At 42.4% G+C, this 21,022-nt stretch overlaps 1 protein-coding gene across 10 annotated transcripts in view; it reads left to right on the forward strand.

Annotated features, from left to right (window-relative positions):
* The first annotated feature begins 656 nt into the window (after nucleotides 1-656).
* The window catches only part of gulp1a (GULP PTB domain containing engulfment adaptor 1a), a 92,103-nt gene continuing 71,737 nt past the window's right edge, over nucleotides 657-21,022 (forward strand). For 3 of the 10 annotated variants that reach the window (XM_080478353.1, XM_080478355.1, XM_080478357.1), the window contains exon 1: nucleotides 725-909. Coding sequence is in view for 3 of the 10 variants with exons in the window: in XM_080478359.1 (XP_080334485.1) it covers nucleotides 816-909 (94 nt within the window). In the remaining 7 variants the exon portion in view is untranslated. Of the gene's footprint in view, nucleotides 910-21,022 lie in introns of all 10 variants that reach the window. The other 7 variants (XM_080478354.1, XM_080478352.1, XM_080478358.1 and 4 more) reach the window with 5 other exon arrangements.

Here is a 21,022-nt window from a genome sequence, read left to right on the forward strand (position 1 = left end):
GCCAGTCCTCGGCTATAGTTAGCTGGGATTGGCTCCGGCACCCCGTGATCCTGCACATGATGAAGCCTTATAGAAGACTGATGGATGGATGATATACCCCTGAATAATGCAATATACAGTACAATATGTCCTCAAATGTGCAATATATATATATATATATATATATATATATATATATATATATATATATATATATATATATATATATATATATATATGTGATACAATTCTGAAATTTGTAATATATAATACAATCTAATGTGCAAAAATCTGGAATATGTTGCTGAAATGTGCAATAGACACCTAAAAGGTTCAATATACAATATGGTGTAGCCTCAGAATAGACTGTAATTGCCCATTAATGTGGAATTTGAATAAGACCTCACTTTCTCTTACTGATTTTAGTATAGTTTCCCAAATGTAATGGCGAATAACCACTGCATTATCCATTCAATATATTACCTTTAAAACAAAGCTGCCATAGTAATTCAGAAGTGCTGAGTAAAGTGGTTTTTGCGTGGATTTTCGCAGCTGGGGACGAGCTAAAGCCATTGTTCCCGCTGGCGCATTGTGTGCATTGAGTGGGCTGCGCCCGGGTGGAGCTGCTCCGCACCCGGTGGAGCGCAGCTTCCTCCCGGACTTCCTCCCTCCTCTTTTCCCCGTGTTTGAACTGCGCGGCTCCTCCAGCGGAGCCCCGATGCACGCTGACGTCAACAAACTTACCGAGCAGCTGTGGAGGCGAGCCGAAGAGGAGGAGGAGGAGGAGGAGAGGGGATAGGGAGAGCAGAGAGGAGGAGGAGCGGAGGAGCTGCTGGATGTGGAGCTCGGACTGTGCGCACCGCTCCCGACCCGGTGGGCTTCTATTATTTCCTGCGGGGCTGCTCGGACTTGTTTCTGGCTCTTTCCTGTGTGAGTACCCGCCTTTCTCTCGCTTTCTTTCCCTCTCTTCCTCCACCCCTCACCCCCCGTCTCTGCCTGCCTCTCCAAGCCGAGATTCACGCACCGCTCCCCGGACTTCGCTGCTCCACTTTCCCGGCCGGCGTTATTGTTGCTCAATTTGCTCCTCCTCACGGGCAACTTACCGCAGCTTCTGTTTGGAAACTTTTACCAAGCTTGCGGTTTTTTGTGGGGATTGGTATTTTGTTCATTTCAATTTTTTTTGTTTGTTTAGTTTCGGCAATTAATTCCGCTCCTTGAATCTAACGGGGAAAGTTTGTTGCGCAAGTCCGTGCAAGGTGGACGCGAAGCGAACGAGTTCTGCTTTTTCCTCTTTTTGCGCTTGTTTTGGCGTCGCTTTCTGTCGAGTTAAAACAAGTATTTGCATGTTAGAACCCTAGAAAACCAGTAAAAGATGAACCAGCGCTCACGTATGTAGTAAAGCAACATTATATTTTACGCACGCTTTACGCAAATTAACCGATCGGCGAAGTTGATTTTCATCCGTTTGCTTTTACGTCGTTAAGATGCATTTTCTTTTCGCACGTTTCGCGCATGGTGCTCGCATGTGAGCCGTTCGATCTCGCCGGTATTCGTCAGTTTGCTTTGTGTGACTTCATGTGGAGAATACTGCACATCACAATCAAAGAGGCATCGCAACCCGCATCCATAACGGTTCCCTGCAGGAGATCCCGCAGGATAATAACTTTGGAAATGCTCTGGAGCGCCAAAGAGCCAAGTAAAGACGCTCTACTTTGAGGATAGACAATGATCCTCTCTCTTGGTGGATGGTGCATGTGGCACTTCTGCTTTTCCACCCTTCGACTCATTGTATTCTCTATTGTCCAGTTGTGAAATCAAGAGGGGAGAGAGGGGAGGCTCATGGGAAGACTTGTTGAGGTCAGCGATTAAACGCAGTTTCACAAATCCCCCGGTCTGCCACCCCGGACAGGCTGATGGTGCAACACATTCACACCAATGAGCCCTGGCAGCAGTAATTGAATAGCTCCCCCTTTGGAGTGGCCCATCTCTTGTGCCGTGGAAATCGGGGTGAATTAGCCTTGAGGCTCCTTGCAGATTGCATATTTTTTTCCTCCCTCCCCGTCTCCCAGGTTCCTCGCAGTCAGCCAGAGCTGGAACAAAGTGGTCACGGAGAGCTGATTTCAGAGAGCGTTAAACAAAGGTCGTGTAAATTTCATGGCAGTCCACATACTGGGCTTCGGCAACTTCTCCTTCCTCCTTCCTCCCCTGGCTCGCTATGTGGTCGCCGCCTTGGGATTTACTGTGTCGGAACAGCGAAACAGCTCTGGGTGAAATATTTATAGCGTTGCGCTATTGTTCTTTTGGATATGTGTCTGCTGTCTCTGGTGGCTGAATTCTAATCAGTGCAGGTGCACTTAAAGCATCAGGCACCGCTTCGGTTAATGTAGAGCCAATCAGGGGTCAGATACTATCTCTGGAAATTACTCTGCAAGCTGGGATAGCTTGGCGTTTAGGATACACTAATATGATAAAGCTGCCACCTCTGCTCCTGCTGTTGGTCCACTTGTTAAACCTTTGCATACTTGGCTTGCTTGCTTCACTCCGTTGGCTCTTTACGTCCAGTGTTTTGGCACATATCGTGGTTAATCAGTTGCTTCCAACTATTTTCGTTTTTCTTCCATTTGACCAGCAAGTTGTCCAGCGTGTACTGATCCCGATGCTCATCTGGACGGAGTATGAATACAGATCGGGAGGGATGGACAGATTTCTAGATGATTTGGGAAATATGGCAAACCGTGTAATTTCTGTTTAAATAATTTCAGTAGATTCTTCACAAATGCATATTAGCCTCGCCTTTGTTTTTGGTTTTGTTCAGTTACAGGCTGAAGTACCTTCTGGATGGAAGACGCAGAATCCCCACTGTTGTGGGGGTTTGAGAGAGACCTGAATACATTTGGAGAAATTCTTATCAATTCCCCCAAAAGTTCTGCAAATTTTGGATATTTGGTCGGATAGTTCACTCCAACTAAATGTAGCTGGCCAAGTGTGATAAAAAAGAGAAATGTGGCTAAATGGCAATTTTTAGGTTCTTTCATTGGTTTCTTAAGTATGAGCTTATTCAAGTTTTAGGACAAGTTTGTTTGTTTTTTCCAATCAAGCAACATCATCATTGGATGTATGGATGGATGCAAGTGCAACATGAGTTTGACTTCCTGTCACGTCCTTTTTCTCTAAAGGAAATTGCTGAGGGTAGATTTAACACTGCCACCTTGTGGCTGAAAGCAGATATACTTCTGTTGTCTCTGAAATACAGGCATCGTTTTTAAAATTGTTTTATTGGAATAACCCAAAACGCAGTGCTGTTGTATATCATCTTGTTAATGACAATATATTATCCCATAGTGTTGTCATGAACTTAATGTTTTAGTCGATTTACATTGTTATAAATTGTCTCGACGTTAGTTGTTCCAATTGGCAGTCAATGTCTTTTTTCTTATTATTATAGTTATTCAGAACTTCCATTTAAATAATTTTGCTTTGCTTGTAATTTCTATTTCGCTCGTTGAAAAGTGCTATATAACTGAAATCCATTTACCATTTCTCCTCCAATTTTTTCTTTTTTAAGTCTTCTTTTTCTGGACTTTAAAGCAAAATTCTAAGATGTTACATAAAAGACGCTCCCGGAGCCCCAGTCAAACTTCAAACAGTGGATGAAAACGTAGAAGAAGTGAGGGAAATGTCACATTTCTGTTAGCTTTGTGGTTTAGTACACCTGAAGAGATTTCACTTGATGCTGCATGTTTATTTCATGATTATAACTTTGCAGGATGTGATAAATAGAATCCATGTGTTTCAATTTGTTGTCCCGGCTAAAGTGGAGTTTCTTCTCAACACCTGGAGTAGCTAAAGTGGAAACAGTTAATGTGGTTTTGTTGTATAAATAGAGTGGGACTAGGCTCTAATGTGTTAGTTTAACCCATTAATCTGACACATTGACTGTTACTGAGAGATATAGGCTGTAGGGTAAAGAAGATACACAGTTTATGTGCAAAACATAATTAATTAAACTGTCTTTAGAGATTGACTAAGTAATAATTCTGAGGCAGGGCTCATCAATAGATTTGGACAAGAGAGGGAGCAAAAATAAATAATTTTTTTTTTTTACTTTACCCTGGTGTTGGTAGTACATTTTCAAGATATTGGTCTTGACTCGGTCTCGGGTTAGCTGGTCTTGACCTCAACACCAGTTTATCCCACTCGTCACGTGCATCGTTCATCGTTTTTTTTCATAATTTCTGCCTGGTCATGTAATTCATAAATTTGAATATTCTGCTAAATACATCATTCGACCACTAGATGGCACTGTATGACAATGCTGCTACTTCTAAAAAAAAAAAGCTGTGGTTCTACCATAGTGGATCAACAGTGCAAGCAAAATGTCGCTAAGAAGAAGAAGCTACACAGCATGATCCAAACTTAAGATTAAAACTGAGAAACCTGTGAGTGACTAGTAAAAACAAGAAAAAAGGCTAATTGTCGGCTAAAAGAACGACGTTCAGAGCTGAGGAACAAATTCACAGACCGTTATAGTCCAGAGTATACGGTAATATGAAAGGCTGATGTTCTAATGAGTTATTTTTACTCTTGTCCATATTATCAACATATCGATAAAGCTGTATTCCATTGGGATCATTTTATTGCTTGAGATGTTGTGGGGTTTTGATATTTGGCTACATCGTCAACGAAAAAGTTACTTCAGGTTAGTTGCAGCAGGATTTCTCATCGCCAGCAGGGGAGCGTGGCTGGTGAGCACAATCTGTTACCTGCTGAGCCAATCTCGAACTACCCTGACATGTGTGGCTGTTGGTGTACGGACTGGACGGCCTTAAGCACACGGAGGTCCTCTTTTTATTTTGATCGTTCTTTTCCTGCAAAGTTTCATCAGATGAGAAATAATGAAAAAAATAAAATAAAATCCAAGGTTATTAACCAATTTTCTTTCATTGTCATTTGGAAAATTTCTGCTTGCAATTGTTAGTTTATAGGATGCTTCAGTACTCTTTGCATACTTCCGAGTGTTCAACGGGCACTTTGTCCATCAGTTGGTGATCGCACCGTGACTGACGACACGATCACACCCCACCCATGCCCCCGATTGCGCTCTGTCACCAGAAACTCCGTCTTCAACGGGTTCATCTTCCCACCCGCAGCTGTTTTCTGTCAGATCGCTGCAAAAATAAAACCCACCCTGGATGCGACTTTTCAGTCGAAAACATCAAACGGCTCCTCATCTGCCGTGACTATTGCAGCTGTTACCTGTGGAGTCAAAAACTGAGCGGGGTTGGGGGGGGTGGGGGCAGATTATAACGTCTCTTTTTATGGGATCGGCTTATTTTTCCTCATCTGCGTGGGAAGGAAATACCTTCATGTCTTCTAAAAAAAAAAAAAAGAAGCGAGAGAGTGCGGGGATATCTGGGCCTTTTTTAGGTTGAGATAATTGATCGTTTTTGTGTCGCCGGGCTCAGGTGTTGTCTCATCATCGCTGTGATGGAACGTACACTTCCGATACAACTCGATGAATCAGGAGCTTTGACAGATGAGACAGCCGACGGAGCTTCGAGTCGCTGCCTGTTTCCAAACTCGCCTCTTGTTTCCCTTTGTCTCACTCTTTCTTAGATGAACGCGGCATTGTTTCATTGAATAAAAGGCTCCATTCTGGCACTAATGGAGTCTCATTCCTGCCTGCATGACGCGGTACTCCAGGAGCATATTAAGACCTACAAAGAGTAAAAAATAAATAAATAAAAAAATTAAATACAGCTCAAAATCCAGGCACTTAAAAAGTATATTTTACATTCAAGCGCTTTGATGTTTGAAAATAACACCGTGCGCTACTTTCTGCTGCTTAAAGCCCACAGAGCTCATCACAGCAGTGCTCTACTGTAAGGCCCACCATGTGCATCGTTGCACACCATTCACAGGGTTTCCGATGATCAAACAGGCGATTGTTGCTTTGACCTTGTATAAATCTTCTTTTTTAATACTGTGATCTTTGGAACGACCCTGCCATCCTTTGTTATGAGTTACCGTAGAACATCGCATAAAGATCGTACGAGTGTTTCTCGTGAGCACACATTATTGTTTGCTTTACAAACTCATTAATATAATGTTTTCCCTCGCACCTTGCATTAAACCCACCAGGCCCTTTAAAGCAACAGGGAATACTGTTCTTTACCCCGATGTTCAAATTTTAAACTTGCAGTGAATTGGTCAAATATGCATGAGGCGCCAATACAGGGTGATTGTCAAGGTAAAAAACACATCCTGACACTTAAGGCTCCAGTATAATACTGGAACATCGACAGAGAGGCTGTGTGGAGGTGGTATGCGCCAATGCATAGCCTTCACGTATTTGTGTATGGAGAATAAATGACACTGTTGATTGAAGTAAAAAGTTGTGGGGGCAAATCGGTTCCCTTGTTTTGTTCCAGTTGAGTGTGAGGTCAACGCATGTACACAGTATGAAGACCGAATAGTTGTGGGTTTGTGAGATGAGCCAAACTAGTACATGTAACAACAGTTTTAGAAACTTTGAAAAGCCTTGTGGGTAAAAAAAAAAAAGAAGAAGTCATATTTTTAGGCATTAAAGTTAAGTACAATTGAGTCATTGTTTCCGAAAAGTTTTAAAAATGCGTCACCGTTTTGGCGTGCCAGATCAAATTAGACTCACCAAATCTCAGTCATTGTTTTTTTCTGCTCCTGAAGGTCATTTGGCTCCACAATCAGAACAAGTAAGCAAACTTTTTAAAATTCCTTAATATATTTATATTTTTTACATGCGACGCTTTGGCTTAAACACACATTTGGCTTCTCCCGGATCCAAACTAATGCCTACTAACTCACTGGAAGTCTTGTCGAGGCTAATGTAATAGAATGTCGTCCAATAAGAGAAAGTGGGGCCATATAAAATGCGCGAAACTAAAATTAAACGAGCCCGGATCATGGTACATTTTGTCACCTGGATCGACTGTCTACAGCAGTTGTATATTCCCCCCCCCCCCCAAAAGCCAAATGAGTCAAGGGTAAATAAGTCTGCCAAATAAGTGAATGGAACAAGGTGCTGGCGGTAATGAAAACTTTCAGCATGATAAATGAAGCGTCTTATTGGCCTCGCTCCTGGGATCCCACATCACCTAACCAAGATGGAAATTGCTTTATCTGTAAAATACTTCCCACGCTCGTCCGCACACGGTCGGCATTTAGTGTCTCCTCGTGTGCACGCTCACGATTTGCCCGTGCCGGATTTGCTTCTGGCACTAAAATCCGATGAGGACGATAAAAACATGCGGGGAAGACGCGGCTGTGGAGCGCCGTGGCCGTCCGGCCAGAGCTCTTGAGGGGTCAGGGTTGCATTTATGGCCAAAAACCCGGAATCACCAGAGTCTCTTTGAGCCGGTGATCGCTCGTCTTCGTCGAACGCGCTCGTGCACAGCTCAGCTCATTTATTTTTGAAAAGGCAACTTATTAATGCTTATGTAACGCGCTGCATCTCGTAACCTTGCTGCACTAATGTGTCTAAGCTTGTGGTTCTACGAACATATAGATCAGAGGTAATTTCATTAATAAAGTCCTCAGACAAGGCCGGAGTTTGATTTGTTGCCAAGCCCGTGGGTGGTGTTTTTTTTTTTTTTTTTTTTAACCATAATTCCCAACGATGCAATTCAGTTTTTATGAACTCAGAATTGACTTTCTGTAGATTCTCTTGTGTTTCTCTGCTCGTTGAATAGAAATGAATCCATATCAGTCACAGCTCAGAGTAAATGTACATGCTGACACCTTTCACAGCCGTCATTTCACCCAGAGTATTTTGCCATGAATGCGAATACTCCTCGCTGTTTACAATCAAGCAGAAACTCACGCTCATGCTATGTATGCTCATAGGATTCAGCGCAGACAGCGGATGATATTGCTCAGTGGGCTATTAAATAGAGCAAAAAGAAATATGAAAAGATTGCATTCGATGAGATTAAGTGGATATTTTTTCTTGTCCCGCTGGGGATATGTGACTTTGTTTTTATGAAGCCAGAGCTGTCAACAGAGAGGAACTAACACATCATGTGGTAAAACGGGCCGAGTCCCTAAATTAGACAGCTGGGGAAGTCAGGAAATTTATCTTCCTATGCAGTAGATGTATTTATAGCATGAGTAAAAGAGCTCCATACGGGTCGCAACCTCTCAAAGTCTGTCTCCTCTGCTAATGCCAAACAGATTTTATTTTTTTTTGTGTTGTTGGTTCTTGTTGGGTGGATTTGATTTCATTGGAGAGGCATATTGGTAATTTAAGAACATCATTGTATTCATTTAACATATGCAGACGCTCAGATGATTACCATTCGAGGGCATCTGCATGACAATAAGGAACAACCAGCAAGTCAACCCCAGGAACACCTGCATGTAAATGACCGGCATTGTTACGACCCACAAAAGCTCATGCATGGATGAAAGTATTGACGCTACACATACTGATCTGCTTTTTTCCCCCACAACAATACAAAATGCAGAATACGCTGTCTCCCACACACCCATCTATGCTGCCCATCCCACAAATGTGACAGAAGTTTTTCAAACTTTTTTTTTTTTTAGCTCTGTTTAAGTTAATAACTTCATCTTGAAATAGAATCTCCTTAACTGCTGTTTGGTATGTGCTGCTCGTTAACATTCCCTCTGATAGGACACATTGAAATCTGGTGTGATTTTAACAGTGATAATTGTATCACACTCCACTTTGCGATGTAGATTTAATCCATTTGGGTAAAGTTGAATTAGCAGCGACGAGTGTTACAACATACTTCAGTACACAAGCATTTTTCGTCTTTTCTTCTTCTTTGGGAGTCTACAGAGTATTGTTTCGGTGCTGTGCTGGTGTTGCTTCGACCATCTCGTTATTTCCTACTGCATTTCTATTGGTTGTTAGCAACTGTTGCTCATAACAGCAGTAGGAAGTTAGATGAGAGTCCTGAAACTGCTGACAGGATCATCACAACAGTCATCCACCTAATCCCTCGGCGTACTTGGTTGAAGCCGATACGAGTACTTATTAAATACCATAAAGCCTAATTCATACTCTTTACGATGTGTAAAGAGCATGAAAATGTATATAAATATGTATAAATTCCCATCGTATGTCTGGAACAGCCGAAGTGGCAGTGTGTCTGACACGCTGAGAGCAGTTTCTTCTAAACACGATAGGATATGGATCCGTTCTAAACAATAACCCTATGAGACACAAACATTGTGAATCGCATGGAATGTCTCGGAAATGTTTCCCAAGGAAAGAAAGACACAGGCCAGCCTGCGTTTAATGCAAATTTCCACGGATCGTTCAAGTTGAGAAGAACTGAACAATTTCCTGCCGATGAAGCTGCGAGAACGATCGGATGAATTTGTCTTTTAGTTACTGGCACGCGTTCTTTTTCCGAACAATGTCGGTGTCAAAAGTTTCTGAAACAAACAACAAGAACTGTCAGAAGCCAACACAACCGCCCAGGTGGCCGACTAATGAGCTGATAAATCGTTTCATGTACGACACTGTAAGGATGCAACATCGAGGCGGCTCTGCTGCAGTTTGTCCGCTGAAGTCTTTCGGCCGCTTCACCTGGTGAGTCACAGACCTGAATAACCGGAGGTAAAAAAAAAAAAAAAAAAGATGAGCAGCCCCTGTTCATTCAAGAAACTCATTAAAGCCTCTTTTGTGCCTCGTCTTTGATGATCAGTCGGAGAATGATTTGATTATTGTCGCAGATAAATTTTCTGACACCACCTTCCTTCATTCGGTGCTTCGGATCAAACCTTTGAAGCTCCGGCCATGAAATGCATCTCAATGAGCTATTTCAAACATGTCACACCGCAAAGTCATTTGCGGTAATGTTTGAGTTATTAATTTGGAGAGGGTGGGTGTCTGTGGTTGCGGACAGGTAAAGGCGAGTACGGCGCCTCGCCTATTGACACTTTGGAGGAAAAGTCCAGACTCTGCCACGCGTCCGATTGATTTTACAAATCAATCACATGTGAGACAAAGGAAACAAACAACCCAGGTGGTGGTGGAGGTGGTGGTGGGGGTGGGGGAGGCGAGCTCCCGTCTGCCTTTTTACATTTGTGCTTCAATCTTCAGCCGTCTTATTCGAGGCGAATCACATCTACTGATTTGATTTAATGCGGCCGACGTGATTCACTCTGCGTGTGGCTCCACACGCTGCGCCCTCTTTCTATCTGTCATACGGGCCTTGTTAACCGCTCTGAAATGAGTCATGCCGCTTCACATGCTCAGCCTTTCATGTGGTTCGTTCTTTCAGCGGATGCCACTGCTGACCTCTGGCTCGAGTCTGCAGAATGACATCGGTGGCCGCTTTATTTTTTTTTTCATACGTTTCGATTGAATGAAACTGTAATTTCCTGATGAGGAGGCTCCCGTCGTTGTACGAGATAAGCTAATGGGATGAGGAACGCAGTGTCTCACAATTAGCTCCCAAAATTTGACAGTGACCGTGGCTAAAAATAGCCTGAATTGTGAAATACAGCTGAGGGTTTTTTTTTTTTGCCTTCATGCCTGTCGCGCCTTGCTGTCACCTCCGTGGCGTTTCTCCTGACATATTGACCGCATGCACCCTTTCATTTTCTGTGGAAATCGGGGCAGGGGCACTTCCTCCTGCCCTTGCCTGTTAGCGGTCAGAAAGATCTCAGAAGTCTACATCCGACGGGGGAAATCTCTCGCTTTGGTCTGCATTTGTATTCCTACCGCTCACTGCGTGCGATAAGGACCATGTGGTGACTTAGTAGACTCATGCCTAATACATACTGTAGTGCAAAATAAACTACCCACCCAGCCATGAGGGACTCTCCCCTCTTTCACTTTGATCATACATTAAATATTAACACTGGCTTGCTGAAATACAACAAAATGTGGGAAATGTAAAAACGATCCCATAAGACAATGGTTAAAAAAAAAAAAAAAAGAGTATGAGGTGGTTCGTTTGGGACCTGGAAAAATGTAGTCAAGGTAATGTCTTTTATGTTTTTCTACTTGTAATTTCTGGGGAAAATCTTAATCAAAATGTGTTTTACCAGATATTGTTAGAACTGATTCCATCACAAAGTAGATCCCTGAATTTATATATGAAGTGAAGATGATATAAGGCCCCGTAAACAACAACGTTTTCAAGTGAAAAGGGAAAACTTTCGTTGTGTTTTTGGTGTGTGTTTTACATGACCACGGTGCTTGGAGCCACTGAAAATGCAAGTTTTTGAAAACGGCTCTGAAGGGGCAACTTTATGAAAATGCGTCGATTCCGTGTCCAGATCAGCGGGAGAAAGCGCATCTTTCCTGAAACGCTGCGAATGCGCATGCGGACCACAGCCGTAGGAAATAGTTCTTCGGCACACGTGCGGGTAGATGGACAATAGCAACGACGGCGGGCTCCAAAAACAAACGGCAGCACCCACTCATGGCCCAACATGAAAACTACATCGTCTTCAGCGTATCTGCTGTTTCTGTGTAAACAGACATCGTTTTCAATACGTTGTAAACACCAACATTTATGACTGGAAACATTGACCTGTAAATGTTGCCTCAGTGGCTGCACCAGGAGCCAATGCTGCTACCTGTGAAATCAGTCCAATCTATTAGCCGTACAAAGAGTTGGTCGAAGGGATGACGCTCGGCATGCAAAGACAGAGATTCGCACTTCAACAATGAGTGATTTAAAGACAACTGCATTGCCTCTTTCAGGTCAAGCCCACACACTCAGTCTCTGCCCTCACATCCGCGTTATGTCTTGGCTGTCTGTCAGACGAAGCCATCGGGCGATAGACTGCTGACAATGTTAGTCTTTGAGATGGCTCGCAAAAAGGATTGCTGCTCTTTTTAAGCTGCCTCCCACCACTGTGCCTCTGTTTTCTCATTCATCTAATAGGCGGCAACGAGACTCCGTTTGGCCTGTTCATGAAACCGGTCTTAATCTTTTTCAAGCTGAGCATTAAAGGGGTCATATTATGCAGCTTTTCAACACTTTCACATGGGTCCCGTTGGTCCAAAAACATTGTATTCAAAGTATGTTGCCCCAATTCCAGCTTTTCTTTGATTTTTCATTCATTTTTGAATATTGGTTCATAGGAGCTGCATTCATAATCTGCTGTGTCTGTGTGAGCTGGACTGGCTCCGCCCACACATGCCCATCTTGGGAAGAGGAGGAAGTACTTCCTCTCGTGGCGCCATGTGCCAGAACAGAGCTGCCAAATTGTGGGAGGAGTCAAAGGGAGGGCCTACCTTGATTGGGATTGGCTAAACCCCCGATGACACTATATAGGGTTTGAGTTCTGATTGGCTCTTTGGAGCAACACACTTTTTTAAAAACTGAAACAAGCCAGGGAGAGAGAGGACAGACTTTCTTCTCTCCTGTGACATCATTCCCCGGTATGGGGATGCATATTACTGTTGGACAAGGGAATGTTTCATAATATGACTCCTTTAAAGTAGATTCACACATTCCTGCAGTTGATAATCATGAACCTAATTTCTTTTTAAATTTAAACAGTCACATTACTTGAAACCCATCCTTGCTGCATTGATTAATATACAGTAAGATTAAGAATGAATACAAACTGCTTTTTTCTTTGTTTTTCATCTGAAAAATCCACTAGCTACTTATTTCCTACAAAGATGTTCTTGCATGAACATTAATGACTCATTATTTAGTAGCACTTTTGCTTTGTAAAACCAAGGCCACATTTTTTTCAAAGTCCCACCATCCGAGAGACTAAGGCCTCGTTCACATTACAATGTTTTCAAGTAAAAATGCAAAACTCTTGTTGTGTTTTGGGGTTTGGTTAACACAATAACGGAGACACAACTTTTTGAAAACGGCTCCCAACACTCTGACTTCTTCTCCATGGTAACGGGATGGGGGTGCACACACAGTCAACTTTTTAAAAAGATCTATATATATAGACGGGGGGAAAAAACTCTCCTCGTACTCGCCAATGTTTATCATGTATTGGTCTCTGCGCTGTGTGTGTGTGTGTGTGTGTGTGTGTGTGTGTGTGTGTGTGTGTGTGTGTGTGTGTGTGTGTGTGTGTGTGTGTGTGTGTGTGTGTGTGTGTGTGTGTGTGTGTGTGTGTGTGTGTGTGTGTGTGTGTGTGTGTGTGCTTTTATTAGAAAAAAACAGACAGCACCCACTAGTGGACCAACATGAAAACTACACTGTTCTCAACATTTCAGCCATTGCCATTTAAACCGACATCGTTTTCAAAACATTGCCATGGCAAACCTTTTCTGAAACGTAGTTTAAACGGGGCTTCAAAAAGTGCTGTTGTTTTTCCCTTGTGACGTCATGTGCATGAAAGATATAGTTTGTTTAAAACTCTTTAATGTGATTATAAGCGATCCACTCCAAAATCTGTGAACTTTTTCCTCTTTGTGGACCCATCTTGATGATTACGTAACAGGATTGTAAACAAAGATGCCGACAAGGTCGGCTGATAAGATGAGGCGCTCCAGCTGACCGGCTTATAATTCCTTTCACGCGGCACGGTGACACTTGTTTTATTCATGAGGGCTCGTGCTCTGAGCCTTTGTATCACGATTATTACAGAAATTTTAGAAAGGCCTCCATGTTCCGCATCATATCTGGAAGTTGGTGACGTTCCTGAAAACAGATTGCGTACTCGGATCCTTTTCGGATAACCGCAAATCCGGAGTTTGCTACAGAATTCAAAGCTGATGGCGAGAAATGTCGCCAAGGCTGATCCAAGTTGGCTCAGGCTTTTACCATGTCTTCCCAGTTTTGCACCCCCAGACAAATCTTCCCAGTGTGTCCTCGCTTTAATTCAAGAAGTCATTTTGTTGTTGCTGGAAAACGACTTTTAATGGTTCTTTTATTTCCTGATGAGTGCCCTTAATTTCACAGAGCCGGCCCAACTCTTTGCAGCTCGCTATTTCTTTTTCTTTTCTTTTTCTTAAATCCGCTCAAGACAACATGACTGCATTATCCACCGTCTGGAAATGAACCGGCAGGCGTTGTGTGCGTTTTCTTGGTATTGTTTAGCACTTTAGCTAGGATGATTTCTTTGTTCATCCTCTGAGTAGACGGCGTATCTCGTCCTCCCAGACCCCTGATACCTATTTATGTGTCGGAGCAGGTTTTTTTTTTTTTTTTTTTTTTTTTGCCAAGGCTGCAGTCTGGAGTAAATACTCCTCAAGTCCATTATTTATGCTCTCCCACACTATCAGCCTGGAAGCTTCCTCCACAAAGATCATTCACATTAAAACTAATTAGATTTATTTGGGCTCATTACAATGCGGCTTTCCAACTGCCGACACAGGGATGACTTCAGTGCCGTTTCCTTGTTGTTGCCGCTGCTGCTGCTGACAACAACCCAAAGCCTCTTTGTGATTTTGATATATTGGTTGTCTCAATTTGATGACGTCACAATGTTATTGATCTTTTTTTGCCATTGCTAAGTGTGCCTACACCCCCACGCCAAAAAACTAGAGAAAGGACAACAAAACCCATCCGATTACATCTACCTGAAACCTTTTTTTTTTTTTTTTTTTTTACAATTTATTCTCTTCTCATTCCGAGTACCAATAACAATCACTCGCTCATCGCTTTTGCATGCATATAGTCAGGATCTGTTATTTCCAATTGACGTACAACGTCGTATTTCATAACGACAATCGAGAAGCGCTGGATGAAACGCTGAGAGCATGAGGACACTCTTTCAACCATGTGCACACAAATTATTCACCTGTAAAACATAACAAGTGGACATGCCTTCATGCAGTGGCACCTTGTATGCTCAACACTGTTAAATTACAGCACTCATGACTTGTAGTGGCTTCTCACATTTCAGCTATAAATGCCAAAAAAACAACAACCCCGCAGTCATGAAATACACTGACAACAGAGGGTTGCCCTTTACAAAAACTTCACCATTGTCATAAAATGATGGGAAATTGCTTCTTTTCAAATATTCAAGGAACCTAAATTTGAGACGACTGCAGCACCCGCATTACAATCTCTTTGACACACAGTAACTCGTCAGTCTTTACAAGGCTTTGAAAACAACAGCTCCCGTCAGAGTTAAAAATTTTAGATCTCAAATAGACCGATTGTCTGCTTTTAACCAGCTCATTAGCATAGTCCATGGTTGCTCAGGAATGCAATTAAGTCTTGTGAGGAAATGTAGCATATTGGTTCAGCGCTTTGTGCAGGGAACCTGACAGACCTGGAGATTCACTCGTCACCGGCTTGGCTGGTTGACTTAAGCTCATTCTCCAGGAAGAATCTGATGAATTAAACTGCTTCTGAATTATACACCGTGCAGTGCATCCCTCACCCTAACGACTCAAGATATAATTACTTTGTGTCCTTTGTCAGAGTCATTACCTCTGTCTTCATCTTTTCGTTCACTAAACTCACACTGCTGTAATTTTAAAAATTTTTGGGGGGGGAGCAAGAATAGAGTGCTTCATACTGTGAGCCTGCCAGAGTGGTCTCCCTTACATCGAACCCTGTCAGATCCCCCGCGCTGCGCTCTGCAGTGTGTGGCGTGTGTGAAATCTTCCCACTGTACTGCAGCTGAAAAGTTCACAAGTACAGTTTCGAAACTAAAACTGGGACTATATCGAAGCTCACTGCGTTTTCTGACGGCTGCAATTTCAGCAAAATCATATCAGCATTAACCTTACACTAGAAAAGTTCAGTATATGTACTTCTGCTTCCAGTGCAGCTCATTACTTTGCTCTTTGTTAGACAGAAGGACTTTGAAAAGATGGGAAGAGGCACATTCAGCTCTTATGCTGTACTCGCTTGTACCTGTCTCGAGAAACTATGCAGATCACTGTGACGGCGAGAGTAGTAGGCAAATCTGTACAGCTTTGTTTGTTAATTACATTTATTAGATATTTATTCACATGCATCCACTATCAAATTTGTGGATGTTTCTGGGGAATAATTTCCCCGTCAACAAACTGAAATTTAATTTTAGACTCGTTAACCCAAAAAAAATTTATAAGCACTTACAAAATGGTCCAAATCAGCACATTTTATAGTTAATTTGAACATTGTCCTAAAAAATATACAGTGTTTTATGGGGAAAGAAAGCTTCACTGCTATCAAATTGTGAATGCTGCTGAAGTACGAGGCTCTCTGCCGAACGCAGCACTCTGGAGGTTAACATTTTCAGGCTCAGCATATTCCCTCGAATTACTGAAGCCTTTACTTCTACAAAGTTACGCGGAAGCAGCGCTTACAAGGTCATCGTTGCCATGTTGTCAGACATGGCTGAGTCGGTGTTTCCAGATGTGTGATGGGGCGTCAAATGACGTCAAAGTGAGGCCAACGAGCACCGCCAGCAGCGGGAGCCACTGTCCCGTGTAGGTCAACTTGTTTTTTGTTTTGTTTTTTTCACGACCAGGGTGGGAATGCTCAAAGAGAGAGAGAGGAAAGAGGGAATATTGAAAGGGGGGGGGGGGGGGGGAATCAACAGACTATACCCTTGTTAATGCTATATATACTATTTACCATTAACACTTTCCAACTGTCGTTAGATTAAATGAAATTGAGCAGCACCGTCTGGATATTAACATGACTTTCAACAGGTACATAATTAGCACAGTAGCAACAACAAATGCAGAACATGATTTTGACGGTTAAATAAATGATTGTAGACAACAAGCAACAACAGCAGTACATTTCATTGACGAGCGCCACCCCGCTGCCCCCCCCCCCCCCCCTAAGATATTGGTTCTCAGTTTTGGATTTGTCCTTCGAGATTGCCTCTGAAAAAGGTTGTAGATTTCTTTTTCTAATTCACCAGACTACTTTCACCAACAGACAAAAGTCGAAGACTTAAAAGTAAAAACAATGGGGACTTTCCCACGTCTGATCGAGATTCTAGAAAGTGGCCTAATGTGTTTTTTTTTCAACATTAAATTAAAGAGTTTTTGAGTGCTTAATCTATGGTTCCCCTGGTTAGAGGTAGACTATTTTCAAAATGTAAACGTGTTTCTGATCATCTCCCCGTTATTAGTATTTATTTTTTGGACTCTTCAGTCTTTGTTGTTCCACAATGGCTTGAGTGGGATTAATTTAGTCTCTTTACTCTTTACTACCAAATTACATCAATGCTGTACAAATGTGTTTCAGAATTTGAACTGAGAACTTTGGGCAACGTAGAGATGATATGGCATGTGTAAATCTAATTCTGACATCCTAAGAGCAGGCAAACCCTCAGATGTGTGATCTGTGCTCTCCCTAAAGCCCTCACGGGAACCTCTGATTTAACCAGTTGTTCTCGATTCATCAAAAATCCCCAACTTCGACATTAACTTTTCATGAGTGACTCATGTCGGTTCACTGATGTGTAAGGCCAGACTTGGTGCCATTGACTCTCCAGCTAACAGAGCATTTATCAGCCACACAGGTCAGACTTTTGTGGAGGTTATTTCACAACGTGATGATTCCTTCGAGCGTATTGTGTGAAAAAGTGTTTGGCTTTAAAAAAAAACAAAAACAACAACAAACAAAAAACCCTCTAAAGTCACGCTTGGATGACTGACCAAAGGTTGCAGTTGGCGGTTCGGAAACTTGATGTTTTGACATCACAAATGATGAACAGAGGGCAAGTCAGGTTTGTTTTGGTACCGCAGAGTGCCACAAATCATAAGTTAGTCTCTGGGGGCTTGAGAGTCCGTATAGAACCCATCAGTTCTTTGACCCATCGTCTGAAAAAGAAAAATGCATCTAAAAGGAGGAAAATATGAATTTGGCCTGTGCCGTCTGTACCTAAAGGCAACAGGATAAACACATAACATGACAACCCATAAAGGATGAGAAGATTTCAGAGAACCTTGTGGCCAACAGTACCTCACAAGTAGAGCCGGAGGCCAACGCACAGCACAGGACTTCTCAAACGTATTTCTCAATGGTCCATATTTTATGATTGATTAAAGGTTAGGGGTCTGGAAGGAAAATAAGTTTTAAGAATTCACTTCACTCACAAGCTTCTTTTTTTTTTTTTCCCCTCCAAATAATTTTTTTTCACATTCGTCCCACCTAATTGGTTCTAAGGCTGATAAACTGCATTAGCCTTCGCTTTGTTTTCTCGTTCTCCGTGTCTCAGCAGCGCTTCCTACGACTGAAACGCTGATGACTAGAGGCAAAGAGCCTAGTAAAAGTCAATATGGATCGTCATGTATGATCCCCCAGTCACAGTGCATTCAATATTACCAACAGCTAAAACAATAATTTTAAGAAACCACATCGTCACGTTTTGCATTGATCACACAAGATACGGACTGACTTGCCCTGGGGTCCAGATGCGATTCCAGACTTTGAGAAGTCCGGACATACAGTACATCAGTACTGTACACATGAAACATGGAGAGAGCGGGAGAGAGCCCAAAACATGAACGAGACAGACGGACGGCGGACTCCAAACATCCCAGGATGGCCAGTCGTCAAGATCATCACGATAAAATGTGTAAAAACCAAACCGTCTTAGCTCCAGGGGTGGGAAACTATTTTCACATTCTTCACTCATGTAGACGTCCACATATTTGTATCATTTGAACAGGAATTGACTGAACTTTCTCAAAGAAAAATAAAATGCATGCTGAGGAATTTTCAAAAATGATAAAGGCCAATAAAAAAGCCTTTGAAGGACATTCTGGCTGTTTTCGCTTTCCTCCTGAAAACTTCACTTGTTTCTTTGAGGGTCGGCCGCAAACAGTGATGAATACCGCCTCAGATCTTTTGTATTTCTTTTCCTATCCAGTGAAATTCGACTGAAATTTTTTTATCAGAAAATATGTAGAATCTGTTTTTAAACTTCGCATGTTGTATCCTTCTGTGTCTTACAACAGCCCAATATAAAAACTAGTTGAAAAAGGCAGCACATGCCAATTATTTCATGAAAATGAACGACTACATATGCTGAGCAGTTATACTTGGAATGCAGGCATCTACACGATTTCACTGTAATTGGTGGCGTCTACTGCTGACTCTGAGATAATAGGGCGGTGTTGGCTAATGATGCTTCTCAGATAGAAACTACTTCCATTTAAAGATGTTTGAGCAAACTGTGCATCTGTTTGAGCGTAGCTTCTAACACACTGTTTTCTGGCTTTTGTAGTTTTGATGCGGCAATATTAGATAAAAACAAATAAAATATCATCAAATGCATTTTATGTAAGAGTTGATCAACCAATTTGGAATTTTGGATTAATCACCAGTGTCTTCCACGATGTCAATGTTTTGTTGAGCATGTGACGTTTTTATATTTCCCCTGAGCGTCTATTAACTAACAGGCCCTAAACTCTACTTGATAACACAAAATACACAGGAACAAATGGAGCTCTAAGGTTTAATCCACTTTCGTAATGGCCTGCCATTTACCACAAAAAGCCTGTTCTTTCATCATTTTTGAAAATGCTTTGAAAGTTGCCGTCCGGGAAAAAAAAAAAAAAGAGAAGTCAGACGTTTCAGACATTTAGCCAATGTCTTTAGTCACACCGGTGTGACCAAAGGAGTGCCTCTAGAAAATATGGGGGACTGGTCTCGTTCCCGGCTCCGCTTGCGATTTTGCCAATACAGTATTTTTGCAGTGGAGCCAGTTGAGAACCATGTGCACGCTTGGCTGTGCTGAGACTCGGGTATTCCCTACAGTGACAACTTCTCATAACGACCCTGTATTGATTTTCCACCTGTGGCGTGTACACTGCAGGTCTTACCAGTGCAACGGCGACAGGTATTCCACAACCCACGCTGACATCTTCACAAAGCACATTTTCTTTTTTTTTTTTCTTTTCTTTTCCTTATCTCAACCTTTTTAAAAGGCCAATATCCCAAAGTTGTCATTCCTTTGGACATCCAGGGTCACCTCCTTACCCGCCTGGGCGTCTCTCTCTCGTCCCAGCGTCTCGCTGTTCCACCTCTAGATTACGTCCCCGTCATCTGTCACAGCCCCTGTCGCTGTCACGGAGAGACAGACAGTGATGGATGCTAATCACTTTGCCTGCGTACCCGTCTGACCCGCCGCCTCGTCTCCGAACTCATCTCAGGCTGGCCTCTGCGAAGCCTCTTGAATAAATGAAACGCACCTTCCCCTCATTTCTGCTTCGTTACAGTCCACATTGTACCTTCACTCATTATCGCTGACTCCAGACGAATCCTACTGGTCCCACGCTGGGGAGCGAGAGTGATGCACACATTAGGTCTTGTGGAATTAAGCAAACCTGCCTCTAATCGGACGTTTTCAAAGTTTAAAAGGATTGGACCACTCCACAGAGAACTTTAACTACATGGCAAGAATTCCATCCAGGAACTAAGATTGTGTTCATTGGGGATCCAATATTGAATTGCCATATTTTTTTATTATATATTTTTTTGTTTTTTCTTGGTAATTCTACCAAATTAGTTCCCACACCGTCATCGTTTGCACCTTGTAATCACTTCATTGATCCCACGTTAGTTCATGCTGTGTATCAACATGCAAAAAGTCAAAGCATTAAAAAAAAAAGTTGGAAAGAAATGATGGAAAAACACCCCAATCAGAGATTCATCAACTGCTGCTCCTTTGAACTCGAGTCATGCACTTGACAGATTGGTGATTCCAGAGGGCGACGGTCGGGCAATCCGATTAAGGGCAACGTTGCACAACTCGACCACAAAACTTCTTTTTCTGCTGCTTGTATTCCCTGATGTCGTCCAGAGTGCTGCCTCGCTTGTCTTTAATCTCCTCAATCAATTCAATAGCTTCAGGAAATGAAACTCTGATGTACTTCACAGACGCTGAGGCAGCCTGAAATATGCGATATTGATTTTAATGTGGTCTCAATTGTTTTATTTACTAATCAAATGATGAGTTGCTGTTGGAGAGGTCTCCCGATGGATCCACCTCAAAATAATGACTTTGATCTTGGCCAGATTATTGTTTGTTTGCACAGATGGCCTTGTCATATTTGTTACTCTGATTTGTTTCTTTGGATAATGGCTTGAAGTACAATCCTATTAAGATTCACGCCGCGCGAATGTTGTTCTTGGCT

The sequence above is a fragment of the Lipophrys pholis genome (genome assembly GCF_963383615.2).
Source record: "Lipophrys pholis genome assembly, chromosome: 13".
Classification (NCBI taxonomy): Eukaryota; Metazoa; Chordata; class Actinopteri; order Blenniiformes; family Blenniidae; genus Lipophrys; species Lipophrys pholis.